Source organism: Centropristis striata, chromosome 7, assembly GCF_030273125.1.
Source record: "Centropristis striata isolate RG_2023a ecotype Rhode Island chromosome 7, C.striata_1.0, whole genome shotgun sequence".
In the NCBI taxonomy this organism is placed as follows: domain Eukaryota; kingdom Metazoa; phylum Chordata; class Actinopteri; order Perciformes; family Serranidae; genus Centropristis; species Centropristis striata.
This window is the reverse complement of record NC_081523.1, coordinates 5058494-5074752: the sequence shown is the minus strand read 5'-3', so window position 1 is coordinate 5074752 and position 16259 is coordinate 5058494. Positions and strand designations below refer to the sequence as shown.

Genomic DNA, 16259 nt, shown 5'->3' with positions numbered 1-16259 from the left:
TTAAAATAAGAAATATCATAAACATAACTTCCATAAACACCCAATCTAACATATATGTCACAGATCTTTGACATTTAGGGGTAGATTTAAAAAAAAAAAAAAAATTTAAAACATCATAAATGTGTTCTATGTGGTTCACTTGGTCTGTGGTATATCCCCCATAATTTTACTTTAAGGATTAATGGGTCTGGGTTCTTATGGGTTAAAGGAAATCTGAAACAATGGCTCAAATCACATCAAAAGTGTGACCACTAACTGGACTTGAGACGACTTGAACATTACTTTTTAATGCATAGTTATATCCTGTCTGGGTCTGGGATGTGTTGTGTTGTGTGTGTGTTGTCTCCTCTAGTTGTATCTTACCTATGTACTTGCTGTCTTTTATATTTGTATTTATTTTTATTTTTATTTACGGATGCAAACTAGCAGCCTTGCTATAATCGGGCATATTTACAAAGAAGTTTATCGATGTTCATTAATGTGCACTGTCCCTATCCAAAAATAAAGTATTCGTAATTTATTTTTTATTGTAACAGGATAATAGGTGTAAAATTAATTTGCTTAGCCAAAAGGTAAAAGAAGGCATTTTATTTTGATGTCTGTCTGGATACTAGTCTAGACAGTTGAATGGAAGAATGAAACACTGCATAATTAGTTGGTGGAAAACCAAAGAACCGTTCGCTATTGGGGAGAGGCTCTGGTCAAAAAGCCCTTTCTGTGAACTGAGAACAGCTGTATGTGAATAAACCGATGAGTTGAGAATTAAGTTGGATAAAGCTACAGTTTGCTATCTGAAAGTTGCAATAACAATTATGAACCACACAGAAATACAAGAGTATTCATTGTAGCAAAACTAGTTTATTGTATCAAACCTTGCTAGCATGAATTGGGTTTCATTTAATCCAAAATTTATTTAAACACAAAATACACTTAAATGTGCAAGATTACTGTGAAAACTAACCTCATGCCTCTTCGGGGGCTAAAACATAAAACATTGAACTCCTTGACGTTATCTTTACACGTTATCATCTCAGTTGATTTAGTTTTACGATCGACAGGAAGTCTCTTTTCATCCTTTCAAAATAAAAGCGCCTGTCATCAAAACAGGCAACTCTCAGTTCACTGTACTAGTAGGTACTTGTAATACAAAATAACTTGAATTGTATATGTGTTATTATTTTGCTGTTGTGTTGCTAAATGTAGATTGCATTACATTCCTTTGAGTTAAATGGAACACGCTCTTTCATTAACTTTGTTTTCGATGGACTTTATATTGGAGTGTGAAACACAGATTACAAGTTAAGACAGTTGGGGTATAATGCCCTGCATTGCATTGTTTTAAGAGAAGTTATTGAATATAATATTGATGAGTTTTTAAGAGGAACTCTAACAGGTTGTGCTGTTCACTGGCTCTGATTCCTCGGTCTGAGATGTTTTTCTCCTCAATTTCTCAGTCTCACTGTGCTCTGTAGCTCCATCTACTGGTGTCAGTGGTTGTGGTGAGAGCTGCGCTTTCACTTTGAACACATCCCACCTCTCAGGCAGCAGGCCTCTGTTAAAGAGCACAGAAGCCAGGTAGGAGAACAACAAGATGGCAGCAATGGCAGACAGCATGGAGATGGTCTTAACTGGAGAGTACTGGACATAAACACCGTCCTCAAGAGTGCATCCTGGGAAGTGTATGACTGGCGCTAACCCTAGTGACGGGTCTCCACTAAGCAGTCTTAATACCACTCCAACCACAAACCCCATAACAGCCCCGTAACCGTTGGAGATGTTGAAGAAGAGGACGCAGATGAGTTGAGGGAAGATTACAACGTAGGCCACTTCAGCACCAATGAACCAGAACAATAAGATGCTGTTTTTCAGGTTGGTGAGTGCTGTACCAATCAAGCCCACCACCAACACAGAAGCACGGATCACCCACTGAGTCTCTCTCTCTGATGCCTGAAGAAGAAAATATAGAGAAAGTAGAACAGGTAAACAGTAAGTGATTGATAATGTCCTGCTTTGAAACAACTCTCACTGCATTTTTAATCTTACTATCCTCTTATTATCCTAGTTTGTTTCTCCATCATGCCACTGTTCCATTTATATTTTACTGTAGCCTACTACACTCCATGTATTTCAAAATACACATGACTCACAATAGCAAATAGTGTCTAAGTTTGCTTTCTTTGTTGTGGTGAACCAAACTGAAAGAAATATGTGTATGATTTCACCTGGGGCCTCAGGATGTTCTTGTATATGTTGGAGGTGAAGACAGAAGCTGCAGAAAGCAACGCAGAGTCTGCAGACGACATCACAGCTGCAGCAACACATCCAGTGCCGATAATGGAGATGACCGATGGTGTGAGGTGCTGCAGGACGATGGGTAGAACTAGAGCTGCTTCCCCACGTTCATATGGAGATGGAGAACCATAGGTAGTGAGGTTCCAGTCTGAGGCATAGACACAAAAGTGGGAAAGACTGAGGGAGTGATTTTAAGTCAATGAGTCTAGTTTAGATACTTATGTTGGGATTGTGAACGATATACACTACTGGTCAAAAGTTTTAGAACACACCAACTTTTCCAGAATTTAATTGAAAATTATGCAGTTTAATGTCTCAGTGTACTCTGAAATGAATGCACATTTGCAACATTTAAAATCTTTATTGAGCATGATAGTGTTTTGAAAGTTAAAAAAAAGATTCAAAATCACATTTTATGTTGGACTAAATGACTAAAAAAAGACACAAAATGACTAAAAAAAAGACACAAAATGACAAAAAAAAAGACACAAAATTAGTTAAGTTGTTAACACATTTCTTGTTCCCTGAAAAAGGCCTACTTGTATAATTCTGAAATGTACATTATTTTTCAGTTTTGGTTAACCTTACCTTTTTTATTTACCTCTGGCAGTTCACCACTTACCTCTGTACCCTCCCTAGCTGTTCATTTGACTTGAACTGCTTGAATTTCAATAAAAAAATGGAAAAATTGGGGTGTTCTAAAACTTTTGAACGGTAGTGTATATCAAACTCTTCTATGAAACAATTCAAAATTCCTTCAACCTTATTTTCAACATTTTCAACATTACTAAATTTAAATATGGTAATTATATTCATAATTATTCATCAGTGTTCTAAATTGATAGTTTAGTAACTTTATGAGACTGAATTAGGTGAATTGGCTATATATTTCTCTGTTTTACAGATGGTGCCCCAATGAGCGATGACTGAGAGTAATTCAAGTCATATAATTTATTATAATTGATAATTATTTATGATAATTTTTAATAATACTGAAATACCATCTAACCACACTTTTGAACTGCGAGATCCACACAAGTTTTGCTCGGGTACATCCTTACATATTTGATATCCTTATGGGAGGGATAGAATTGATGCTAACGACCTTTTATTTACATATTTGATGCCCCATGCAAGGTCATCATTTATTCATAAAAGAGGCATGCTAAATTCCCAACACTTCCATGATATATGGACTACCGTGCGCCCAGTTGATACTTTAAAAAATCATCATTCAAATCATATATCATGCAGTTTGTTAATTTGAATGGCACAGGCAATAATACAGACCACTGAGCATTTGGCCACCAGTCTGGTACATGGAATATAAAGATATTCTCCCGTGTAGAAGCGTCAGGGCCTGTTGTTGGCAGGACTCTGACTGTGCTTCTAGAACGACGGTTACGATACCGTAACCTTTGTTTCGTCTCACAAAGATTGTGGTTACAGTGGATGGAAGGAAATGAATGAACGCCCCGACATCAACCTAACCACACTGATCCTGACCATCTCAAGTTACCTTCTACCCATCCATTTCTTTCTTGTTACACTTCAGTTTTCTTTTATAAACACTGGTGCTTGAAGACATTCATTTTCACAGTACAGTATGTAGAGGGTGTTGATACCTGTGGATGCAGCAGCTGCTCCAAGCAGAAGAGGAGGTATGCCAAATATTGGAAAGAGGAAGGCTGCAATGATGGAGGTAAGCTTGGCTGTTGAAGTGGAAGACGCTGACAAGAATCTCTGGTGGAGACACTGATATCCCTGACTGCCAAGTGTCTTAAAAGTAAATCAGAGGGTTTATATAATTACATACTTTTTTAAGATAACAGCCTACAACATGTCTGATTGATGAAAAATGGTCAGCTTTTTAAATATAACATCATATATCGTCATTCTGAAGATTTCTGTCAAGACTAGAATATATTTTGTTTTATTGGCCATGTTGTTGCTTCCTTACAAAGAATAAGAATTCATCAATTATTATCCAGGTCTTTTTCAGCCCTGGTTCACCAATCCAGGGAGCATGTAAAGTGTTGTTCATCAGAGTCTGGCTGATGTCCAAAGAGCAAGGGTTCATCAAAACAAAGGGGACACAGATCCACTGCAGAATCAAAAAACATGGAACTGATCAACACACACAACTTTCAAAGGCTTGCAAGTTTTTTTTTTTTTTTTTTTTTTCAAACAAAAAGGCTGAAAGTATAAAAACTCAAAGTACAGCAAACTCACCAAGCTAACGAATATAAGGACAAGCTGTATAACATCTGTGTAGGCCACGGAGTAGAGACCTCCCAGCAGTGTGTAGGTGATGGCCACAGCAGCAGAGATCCAGATGCACACAGTGAAGGACACATCCAGGACTACACTCATAATTCCTCCTGGCAAACCGGTGTATCAGTTAAATCTTGCAACCAATCTGTATGTAACTACTGACAGTAAATACTGTTCATATTCATTGTTGTATGTCATATCTACCATGTATACATTTATTTTCCCAAACAGAAGCTGTAAACACAGTTGCAAATAAAGTGTATGTATGTACCATACCTAAACCCATCAATGTGGATGGAAACCAAAACAAATCCATAAAAAGTGAAGCCAAGCTTAGTCCAGCTGTTACTGCTTTTCCATACTTTGCATGGAAAGGGTCCAGCATCGTCACACAGTTTCTTTCTCTCATTGGCTGTGCAAACACTAAGCCACCTTCATTGAAAAGAGAACAGAAGACATCACAATTAAAAGAAAGTCTTTAAGTGAAGGGCAAACACCAAAACAACAGAAAGGGAAAATTATATGTAAGGCAACACCCTGTGGTCTACTAAGTAATCTGTAAATTCTGTCATGGTCTATTTGACATTTAACCGATCTCTTGCTTTAATGTCGAATAGAAGTGTTGCATCATCTGAAAGCTGAGAACCTGATTATTATTTGAGATGCAGCTCACCACTGTGTGTCAAGTTGTTCTAGTCATTAAAAAAATAATAATTGATTTTTTTGACCATTCGCAGAACTCCTCCCCCAAACACTCCTCGTTCAATCACACCTTAGCAACTGTTACTAAGAGAAGAAGTTCCTTCAAACTTTCGGCTCTGAGCAACAAGGTGAAACGGTGTGCGGGATTTGTAAATCTGACACCACCCTCAGAGTTTAGCAGGAGGAGTCATTTTTTCCCCTTTTCCAAAACTCGAAAACAAGATGAGTGTTGCTGGCTGTGCATTAAACATTTTGGTTAGACCCCTCTCCCAACTTAATATCTCGAAGGTCAAAAGACACACATATCTCTGCTCTGAGGTAAGCTGCTAGCTAGTAAACATTAGCTAACTAATGAATGTCTAGCTATGTTAGATGAGATAACCCAAACCGGATTTAACAGTTATGGTTCCAGTCAACTAGTATTCTTACCACTACTAGTGCATAACTAGTCCAACAAACTAATGTTAATGACAGTGTGTGTGTGTGTGTGTGTGTGTGTGTGTGTGTGTGTGTAAAATTAGCATGCTAAGCTAGCTCTCAATGTTATTGGAGCTTAACACTATACAGGACTGTACTGTGCTACTAGCTAGCGTCATTGAATCCCACATCGGCTGGCTTTTGGCTAACATTTTATCAAAATTTCACATTAACTACTAATATAAATGGCCATGTTATGTTTCCAATTAATGAAGTGGTGTGAAACTAGAGTCTAGTTTTAGCCTAGAATTAGCCTAATGTTTTCGTTTTCATGGATCAGTCCCTTTTAGTGGAGCGGCTAAGTGCTCATTTTTGGCAGAATCGTTCAGTTTATGATACAAGTGTGAAAATTGGCATGAACACACTCCATGGGTCACTTAACAAGAAAATTGTCCGAGACATTTGAAATTTTAAGATGGCGGCAATTTTTCAAGATGGCCGACACCTAAGTGGAGCAGTTAAGTGATATAATGGTTTATTTGGTGATACTAGCATACAAATTGGCATGAGCAGTCTCTGTTGGTCACTTGACATTAACCCACCCACAGTTACTTGAAATTCCAAGAAGGCGGCCATTTTTCAAGATGGCCGACACCTAAGTGGAGCAGTTAAGTGATATAATGGTTTATTTGGTGATACTGGCATACAAATTGGCATAAGCAGTCTCTGTTGGTCACTTGACAATAACCCACCCACAGTTACTTGAAATTCCAAGATGGCGGCCATTTTTCAAGATGTCCGACACCTTAGTGGAGCAGTTAAGTGATATAATGGTTTATTTGGTGATACAAGCATAAAAATTGGCATGAACAGTCTCCATGGGTCACTTGACAATAAGCCACCCACAGTTACTTGGGTTGACAAAAAAAACACTCCCAGCCACTTGAAATTTCTATTTTCAAGATGGCCGCCCCCTTGATCCTCAAAAGATCAATTTTCTCATAGAAATGTATTGGGTTTTAGATTATTCTAAAGAACAAGTTTTAACACATCAAAATACAGTTGTGTTGATTTGTTGATCACAGACAGATTAGACAAGAGTGAGTATCTGCACTACCAGGGCACACTGGTGATATATCACTGCTGTTAAACTCAGAGTGGGGTTCAATGTCAGCCAATTGTTAAGTTAGTCAAAGAACAGACGACAACTCTCTGAGTAGTTTTAGTTAATCGGGTGGTGTACAGATCGTACAGGGTAAAAATGGCATTGGATGAAAGATCGGACTAAGTGTAGGGTTAAGGCATGAACTTAGTTGTATCCCACACATCAAAGTGTAGCAATGTAACATGGCCTATGTTAAAACGCAACTGTACTTGCAAGTGCTACAGTTAAAACCGCTTTAAGTTCCCGCCCCATTGTAAAGACAATTGGAGGAACAGTAAATGCCACATTAAAGTGGTGTACATCATCTGAAAACTGTAAACCTGAAGATTAATTTGAGATGCAGCCTAGCACTGTGAATCTAATAAACCTATTAAGGTTTATCCAGGTTAAGAACATTACATTTTTTCTTTCTGAAGTTGAAGTCTGAGGTCCATGCTCAACTATGTTCCACAAGTTGATACCATTTGTTACATACATTTGTTGCTGAATTAGGCATTTCTCTAAAAAAGAATGTATAAAAATGATCAAAACCCCTCCAGAATATAACATCAATATACCAGACTTTTGTAACAACATAGAAAAATCCATGCTGTGATTTGTCTTCAAAAACCTTAGTCATTTTGGAGATTTAGTAATTTCAATGATTGGATAGCAAGCACTTCTGTTCTTAGTAGTGCTTAGAAACCATCAGCCCCATGGCAACCAGGGTCTGAATTTGTGATGGCCCAATAACTAGTTTTGTTCCAAATATACAGTTGCAAGAAAAGTTAATTCGGCATTAATTTGTCATAAAATGTGATCTGATTTGCATTTAAGTCCTGATTATGGACACAACGTACTTATCCTCATACCATGCAAACAATTATAATATTCCATGTTTCACTGAATATATATATATGAGACACTCTTAATGCTAGTAGAAAAAGTGAACCCTTTTGCTAATGACTCCATTAAGAGCTGATTGGAGTCAAGAGTTAGCAAACTTGAAGTCCTAATAATAAAATGAGATTTGAGTGAGGTGTAGAGATACTTTGACACATAAAAAAGCACTCAAACATTTGAGTTTGCTATTCACAAGAAGCATCTGCATGTCCATCATCTCCATGTGAACCATGCCTCGCAAAAAAGAGATCTCTCCGAAGACCTGAGATCAAGAATTGTTAATTGCATCAGACTGTAACGGTTTACAAAGTAACCTCAAGACTTTAGGTATTCACCAGTCCACAGTTGGACAAATGGTCCACAAATAGAGACAATTTAGTACTGTGGCTACTCTTCCTAGAAGTGGGCACCACCCAAGTTCACTCCAAAGGCACAACGCAGAAAGCTCAGTGAGGTAAAAAAGAATTCCAGTGTAACAAGTAAAGATTTGAAGGAGTCATTGGAACTGATTAACATTTCTAGTCATGAGCATGTCCATGGCAGGACACCAAGGAGGAAGTCGCTGATTTCCAAAGAAACATCACTGCATGCCTGAAGTTTGCCAAAGAGCATTTTTCATGAAGAACATGCAGCACTATGTATGGTTTAAAAAGGAGTCTACCACACCTAGGTGTGGCATCCATGGCAGGACACCAAGGAGGAAGTCACTGATTTCCAAAGAAACATCACTGCATGCCTGAAGTTTGCCAAAGAGCATTTTTCATGAAGAACATGCAGCACTATGTATGGTTTAAAAAGGAGTCTACCACACCTAGGTGTGGCATCCATGGCAGGACACCAAGGAGGAAGTCACTGATTTCCAAAGAAACATCACTGCATGCCTGAAGTTTGCCAAAGAGCATTTTTCATGAAGAACATGCAGCACTATGTATGGTTTAAAAAGGAGTCTACCACACCTAGGTGTGGCATCCATGGCAGGACACCAAGGAGGAAGTCACTGATTTCCAAAGAAACATCACTGCATGCCTGAAGTTTGCCAAAGAGCAACCTGACACCCCATGACACTTCTGGGAAAATGTTTCATCAGTCCACAAAACAAAGGCATCCGTCCACCCCCACAACTGTGTTTCCCCACCCCATTTATTTGGCATGTTTAATGGCAGTTAGTTTTTAAAAAAGTAATTTTAAAAAGTATTTAAAAAAGCCCTCATGGAGCTTGTGTACCTCGGTGAACCTGGAGAGCTATGCCGGTGGGAGGGAACTTCTGACAGGTTTTAGCAAACTGGACAGGTCGTGGGCAAGGAGTCAGACAAAGCACAGTCAAACAACCTCTCTTGAGGAACCCAATACATTTCTTTGAGAAAATTCATAATTTAAAGATCCACATGGCAGGCTGCAGTCATCATGAAAAAAAAAATTGCCGCCTTGAAATTTCAAGTGGCTGTGGGTGGGTTATTGTCAAGTGACCCACAGATACTGCTCATGCCAGTTTTTATGCGTGTATCACCCAATAAACCATTGTATCACTTAACTGCTCCACTAAGGTGTCGGCCATCTTGAAAAACGGCCGCCATCTTGGAATTTCAAGTAATTGTGGGTGGCTTATTGTCAAGTGACCAACAGAGCCTGCTCATGCCAATTTGTATGCTTGTGTCACCAAATAAACCATTATATCACTTAACTGCTTCACTAAGGTGTCGACCATCTTGATAAATGGCCGCCATCTTAAAATTTCAAATGTCTCGGACAATTTTCTTGTTAAGTGACCCATGGAGAGTGTTCATGCCAATTTTCACGCTTGTATCATAAACTGAACGATTATATCACTTAGCCGCTCCACTACTCCCAACAGGCCATTATGAACCTATTTTAATCTTTGTAGCATTTTGTGAATGGGCAGCCTACCTCACGGAGGTATTACTCCAAAAACACTGATTTAAACAGTGCCGGTCCGCTCCACGGCTGCTGACGGTCCTGGAAGCTTGACGGGCATAGCAACAGTAACTAGGGTGGAGCTGGCATAATGATATAGTATATAATATGGGTTTCAGGACATTAATGAATGGCTTTCTGTAGACCTTTCCTTTGCTCAATTATTTCACCCCCTTCCCAACAAAAGCGAGCCTGCTACAACCACCAAAATAAAAATAAATCACCTGAAAAATCTTCAAGGGGTTAAGTATTTGAGCAATGACTTGACATCAAGATTAGAAGATGTTCAGGCTATATTTGATTTGTCACAAACATACAGCATCTTATTAGATGAAATTTCAAATTTACCAAAAATAAAACATGTGCTGTATGATGCTATCATCACAAGTGCCCAGGTTAGTCCTAGAGAAGGCGTGTACACCATCTCAGCTGTGCCAACGATTAAGGCTCCTCCGACCCACGAAGCTGCAGGATGGATTAACACACAGCAAGGAACTTAGTGAACAAGCAGCAGCTACTTGGATAGAATTCATCTTCATCAATAAACTTTCAGTGGTTTCATCAGCAAAGCTCTCCTCACCTGTCAATGTGAAGATCCCCACCACCAAGTTAATACTCCGGTTCCCCAGCAGGGTCATCTCCATTTGTGTGGCTGCACTTTTTTTCCGTTCCCTCTTGGACTTGAAAGAAGCCCAGATTCCGGTCCCAAGGACCAGCAGGTAGAAGAACACCATCGCTATCACTCCTGGTATGTTAACAGCCATGATGGAGTCTGACTAACTCACTGACTGACTGACTGACTGGCTCACTAACAGAGGAGGAGCGACTCCTCCTTAAAGTTACGTTGATTTATGTTAAAATCCTCCGGTGAAATAAAGGTTCACACAGGTTTATGGAATGTTTGGCGTTCATATCGATATTGAGCAAGACTTACTGTTATCATGCAACACTTCCTGTTCATATGTTTTATGTTGTTATCATGGGCGGCACCAGAGAAATTTGATTGCAGGTGCTATGCGTGTGCTCCATCATTGACTGGGGGTGCTCCTAGAAATACATTTTTATCATCACTTTGCACAGTACCGTCACTCAGGCACTGTGCCTTTTTAATTGTACTGTTGAATGTTCGTTATTGTCTGTTGTTAAGTGTATATACTTAGTTTAGAGTATATCAGTGTGTTTTTTCAGTTTCCTTTTTAGTCAGATTAATGTTGTCTTGTCATGTTTTTTTGCACAGTCACTGGAGTATATGCCCTCATTTCACTGCAATGATCTTGTATTATTGTATGTAACAAATACACTCTCTTGAACTATTGAACTCATAAAAATGTATTACATTCCACCACTGTCAGATCATGAGAATCAAACTCAGTTTAATGAAATTCCCCTAAGGTATTTGACATTTACATGAAAAAAGTTAATCATATTTTTTTATAATGTAACATTACATCATCTAGCACTAGCACAGAACATGCCACATGAGGCATCAACCTAATGAGGCCACCATCTCAAAACACAACTGCAGGACACTGGAACACATATGGGCCTATCAAATAAAGGTTAAAAGCATTGTGCCACCATGAGCGATGAAAACATCAAGATGCAAACCAAATGCATAACATACCTACAATTATTCACATCACATATGAGCATATAAGCAACAGCAACGCATCACCATGAGAATAATAAAAAAACCACACTTTCACTCACAGGAGGACTATGCGACGGTTGTTATGGCTGAGGGCGAACGCATCGATGATGTTGTCGACGTTCAGGGCTCGTGACCTTTTAATGTTAATGGCCAAAAGTCCAAGGTTACTACTCCGAGCATCTCCGCTACTGCTCCTCAGATAGGTTTTTAAACGGCGGAGACAGGAGAAAGATCGCTCACAGGAAGCAGATGTAACGGGAAGCGTCAGGGATATACAGAGGAGTTTGTACAAGTCCATAAACGCGTCCTTGTATGGTGCAATGAGTGTTAAAAGTTCCAAAGTGGTAGTAACAGAGTGTCCCTGTTGTGATTTCCTTTCGAGAAGACGTCTGACTTGATGCAACTCTGCATTTAAGTTATCCTCAGTGATGCCATAGTTCTGTGCCATAGCCAATAAGCACTTCTGATCTAAAAAAGATCTCTGCTTTGGGTTTAAAGCTGAGACCCCTGACAGCACATCGCCCGCATCTGTAGAGAACCGTTTTCTCAGTTCATTGACCAGCCGGTCAATTACAGGATAAAAAAAGTTTGTGCGTAAGTTGTCTGATGTACTACCATGGTTTATGGGGGCCTCAACCACAAAGTCCATTAATCGGCTGGATTGTTGCCGATCGACTCTCCTGTGTGGCCTGCTCTGCAGTGGTGCTATGCCAGCCTTTTCGCACAGATGTTTTGCCTTGTCTTTTATGTCGCCCCACGCCTCTTCCGACCGTTTTTCCAGTAGCGTTGTAATGACTGACTGGACCAGATCACTCGCAGACGAGATATCAAGGTTGGGTGATTGTAACTGGTCCGAGGCAAACTTTGTCACCCGGAACACATCTTCAAATAAAGTGAGGTTAAAAACAAACTGTTCGTCTATTAGCCCATGCAAAGCCCTGGCCTCAGCCTTTCTTTTCGCATTTGCCTGGCCTATGACATCCTGCAGTGTAGTCTGGATTGCTGGGAGCGTCTTTTTAATAGCACACAACGCAGAGTACTGGCAAGCCCATCGTGTATCAGATAGTTTTTTCAACTCAACATGCTGTCCTGATGGATCTAGTTCTTTCTGCTTTTTTAAGAACATGTCATGGACCACTGAGCCAGAAAAAAAATTGTACAACATTTGCACTATGTCAAAAAACTCGGTTGCAGGTTGCACATTTTTCACGCAATCAACCAGGACCAAATTTAACCGGTGTGCGTGGCAGTGAACATAGAGAGCTTGCGGCACCTCTTTTCTGAACTTTTCTTGCACCCCATTGTTACACCCTGCCATCACAGCTGCTCCATCGTAGCACTGACCAATGCAGCTATTTACATCAATGTTGCATTGGCTAAGTGTCATTTTAATACTTGTCAGGAGAGAGTCTGCATCCAACCCGTCTGCTGGGGTAAAATGAAGAAACTCCTCAAGCACAGTTTCGTTGTGCAGATAGCGAATAACTACAGATATTTGCTCTTTCTTGCTAATATCCTTGCTCTCATCTACCATTATGGCAAAATGTCCAGCTTCTTTTATTTCATCACTAATTTGTTTCCTCACCATGTCAGCCATGATATTAAATATTTCGTTTTGTATTTCATGGTGGGTATATGTTGCGTTTGACGGGTTTTGTGATATCTTTTTTGCAACATTTTTGTCAAACATAGAGATAACATTGAGGAGCTCAAGAAAATTACCTTTGTTATCAGCCTGATCGTCTTCTCTGTGGCCTCGCTGAGCAATTCCCTGGCATGCTGTGTATCGCAAGCTCTCCACCACTGCCTTCATATACTCCCGGTTTTCTTGTACCAGTTTTAAATGCCCCTCACCCAACATTTTGGTTATTTTGGAACCATCCTGCTTCCTCTGTTTGAACTCACACCATGCCTGCATTGAATATTTATGTGCTGCACTTACATTATGGGCTTTGAAAGACGTGTGTGCTTTACGCCAATTCTGGAAACCAGACGCAGTAAAAGCAGGCTCGGATCGAAATCCACTAGCCGCGGGGACGAAGTGCCGGCAAGAAAAGCAGAAGGCTGAGTCCTTGGTAACTGAATACTCCATCCATCCATATTGTTCATACCAAGCACGGTTAAAACTCCTTCGCTGAGTACCGAATGTCTGTTTCGGGAAGTTGCGCGCAGGCTGACGCGGTTCTTCATCCGGACTTTGGCTGAGATCATGCGGTCCCTCTGCCGCTGTGGCCCCGGCTGTTAGCTCCCCGGGTGCGGGGAGAGGACCAACGGTTGAAGCGGTCGCGGTAGACTCCGACTCCCCATCCGACTCTGAGATACTGTTGTCCAAAACGGTATCTTTCTCCAAGCTAGGAGGACGACGAGAAGTAGGGGGGCCATCCGATGGTGATATCGCGGTGAGGAAACGCTTCATTTTTCAGCCGACCATAGCCATAGACAAACATCATTCAAATAATAATAATAACGTAGCCGACGCAAATACGTGACACCTGACATTTCACCTTTGACCTCGCGTTAATGTCAAGAAATACATTTCGTAACATAATTAATTTAATTTTCGGACAGAAATTAGATACAAAGCGCTAGAGATAAAATTAGTCTTTAAAAAATTAGTCTTTAAAAAAAAAAAAAAAAAAAAAGATTTATATTGGATTTCATGGGGGTGCTGTGGGGGTGCTATGCCACCACTAGGGGGAGCTGTAGCACCGGCAAGCCCCTCCTTGGCGCCGCCTATGGTTGTTATCTTTTCATTAGCTCATTAGCTTTGCCCCTGCTGACGTCTTACTTATATTTATAATACCTCCTATATTACTTGGGGCAGCTGCTGCATTCACAGGTATTACCAACTTTCTGTAAAAAACTGAAACAGTACCAATGAAACATCTTGCAACAGCTTTTGAATGACATTCCCAGAACACTCACTCCACATATTTGGGACACACAACGCTGCAGAGTAAGTCAGTCAAGTTCACATCATCACTTGGCAAGTCGAGGCACATTTCCAAATTTTTTGTTTGGCAGTTGGTGAGGGGGTCTTGATTCCTTATTTATGATAACAGGATTAAAGGCTGTTAAATGTATATGCTTCGTCAATACTTAGTGCTTAACCCTTGTGTACTCCTGTTCAGAGACATGTGTGTGTGTGATCTGATTTATCTGATCTTAAATCCGGCTGAGGAAGACAGTGAGCAAGAGGTTGAGGTCAAAACGTATATTTGCACATATTGTCCATTATGCATATAGACACATGCACACACTCAAAAACACACAAAAACACACACACACAGGCACACAGAGTCATAGACACACACACACACACACTCAGACAAACACACACTCACAAGCACACATGCATGCACACATAGTCAAACTTGAAAATGAGGCCCTAATTTTGTATATTTGACTAAAACTGACCAATAATAATGAAAAAATATATTTTCAGACTAGGTTCCAGTCTGAGGCAAAGACACAAAAGTGGGAAAGACTGAGTGGCAGTCGACCAGGCCGGTTCCTGTTTGTTGCTTTTCGACTGCCAAAGATCCGGCTCCTAACCAGGAAAACTGGTTTCACAGCTGCACCAACTCTTTGCTGGTCTTGAACCGCTAACCGCTTATAGTGGAGCGGCTAAGTGATATAATCGTTCAGTTTATGATACAAGCGTGAAAATTGGCATGAACACTCTCCATGGGTCACTTAACAAGAAAATTGTCCGAGACATTTGAAATTTTAAGATGGCGGCCATTTATCAAGATGGTCGACACCTTAGTGAAGCAGTTAAGTGATATAATGGTTTATTTGGTGACACAAGCATACAAATTGGCATGAGCAGGCTCTGTTGGTCACTTGACAATAAGCCACCCACAATTACTTGAAATTCCAAGATGGCGGCCGTTTTTCAAGATGGCCGACACCTTAGTGGAGCAGTTAAGTGATACAATGGTTTATTGGGTGATACACGCATAAAAACTGGCATGAGCAGTATCTGTGGGTCACTTGACAATAACCCACCCACAGCCACTTGAAATTTCAAGGCGGCAATTTTTTTTTTCATGATGACTGCAGCCTGCCATGTGGATCTTTAAATTATGAATTTTCTCAAAGAAATGTATTGGGTTCCTCAAGAGAGGTTGTTTGACTGTGCTTTGTCTGACTCCTTGCCCACGACCTGTCCAGTTTGCTAAAACCTGTCAGAAGTTCCCTCCCACCGGCATAGCTCTCCAGGTTCACCGAGGTACACAAGCTCCATGAGGGCTTTTTTAAATACTTTTTAAAATTACTTTTTTAAAAACTAACTGCCATTAAACATGCCAAATAAATGGGGTGGGGAAACACAGTTGTGGGGGTGGACGGATGCCTTTGTTTTGTGGACTGATGAAACATTTTCCCAGAAGTGTCATGGGGTGTCAGGTTGCTCTTTGGCAAACTTCAGGCATGCAGTGATGTTTCTTTGGAAATCAGTGACTTCCTCCTTGGTGTCCTGCCATGGATGCCACACCTAGGTGTGGTAGACTCCTTTTTAAACCATACATAGTGCTGCATGTTCTTCATGAAAAATGCTCTTTGGCAAACTTCAGGCATGCAGTGATGTTTCTTTGGAAATCAGTGACTTCCTCCTTGGTGTCCTGCCATGGATGCCACACCTCGGTGTGGTAGACTCCTTTTTAAACCATACATAGTGCTGCATGTTCTTCATGAAAAATGCTCTTTGGCAAACTTCAGGCATGCAGTGATGTTTCTTTGGAAATCAGTGACTTCCTCCTTGGTGTCCTGCCATGGATGCCACACCTAGGTGTGGTAGACTCCTTTTTAAACCATACATAGTGCTGCATGTTCTTCATGAAAAATGCTCTTTGGCAAACTTCAGGCATGCAGTGATGTTTCTTTGGAAATCAGCGACTTCCTCCTTGGTGTCCTGCCATGGACATGCTCATGACTAGAAAT

General features: G+C 40.3%; 1 protein-coding gene across 1 annotated transcript; it reads right to left on the bottom strand.

Annotated features, from left to right (window-relative positions):
- Positions 1–1386: 1386 nt before the first annotated feature.
- On the bottom strand, positions 1387–10428 carry LOC131974605 (high-affinity choline transporter 1-like). The gene is made up of 8 exons (XM_059336985.1): positions 10245–10428; positions 10013–10129; positions 4843–4998; positions 4525–4673; positions 4253–4396; positions 3918–4071; positions 2223–2440; positions 1387–1947 (listed from the first exon to the last, which is right to left on the bottom strand). The coding sequence occupies exons 1-8, from the start codon at positions 10426–10428 to the stop codon at positions 1387–1389; spliced, it is 1683 nt and encodes a 560-aa protein (XP_059192968.1).
- Between the last annotated feature and the right edge of the window lie 5831 nt (positions 10429–16259).

What these genes read in the sequence shown, in the direction of transcription:
- LOC131974605 (XM_059336985.1), bottom strand. Translation starts at nt 10,428, where the DNA reads ATGGCTGTTAACATACCAGGAGTGATAGCGATGGTGTTCTTCTACCTG. An exon ending in TCCTTATATTCGTTAGCTTG is followed by an intron (nt 4,397 to 4,524) that starts GTGAGTTTGCTG and finishes TTGATTCTGCAG; the next exon opens with TGGATCTGTGTCCCCTTTGT. An exon ending in AGCAGCTGCTGCATCCACAG is followed by an intron (nt 2,441 to 3,917) that starts GTATCAACACCC and finishes TCTATGCCTCAG; the next exon opens with ACTGGAACCTCACTACCTAT.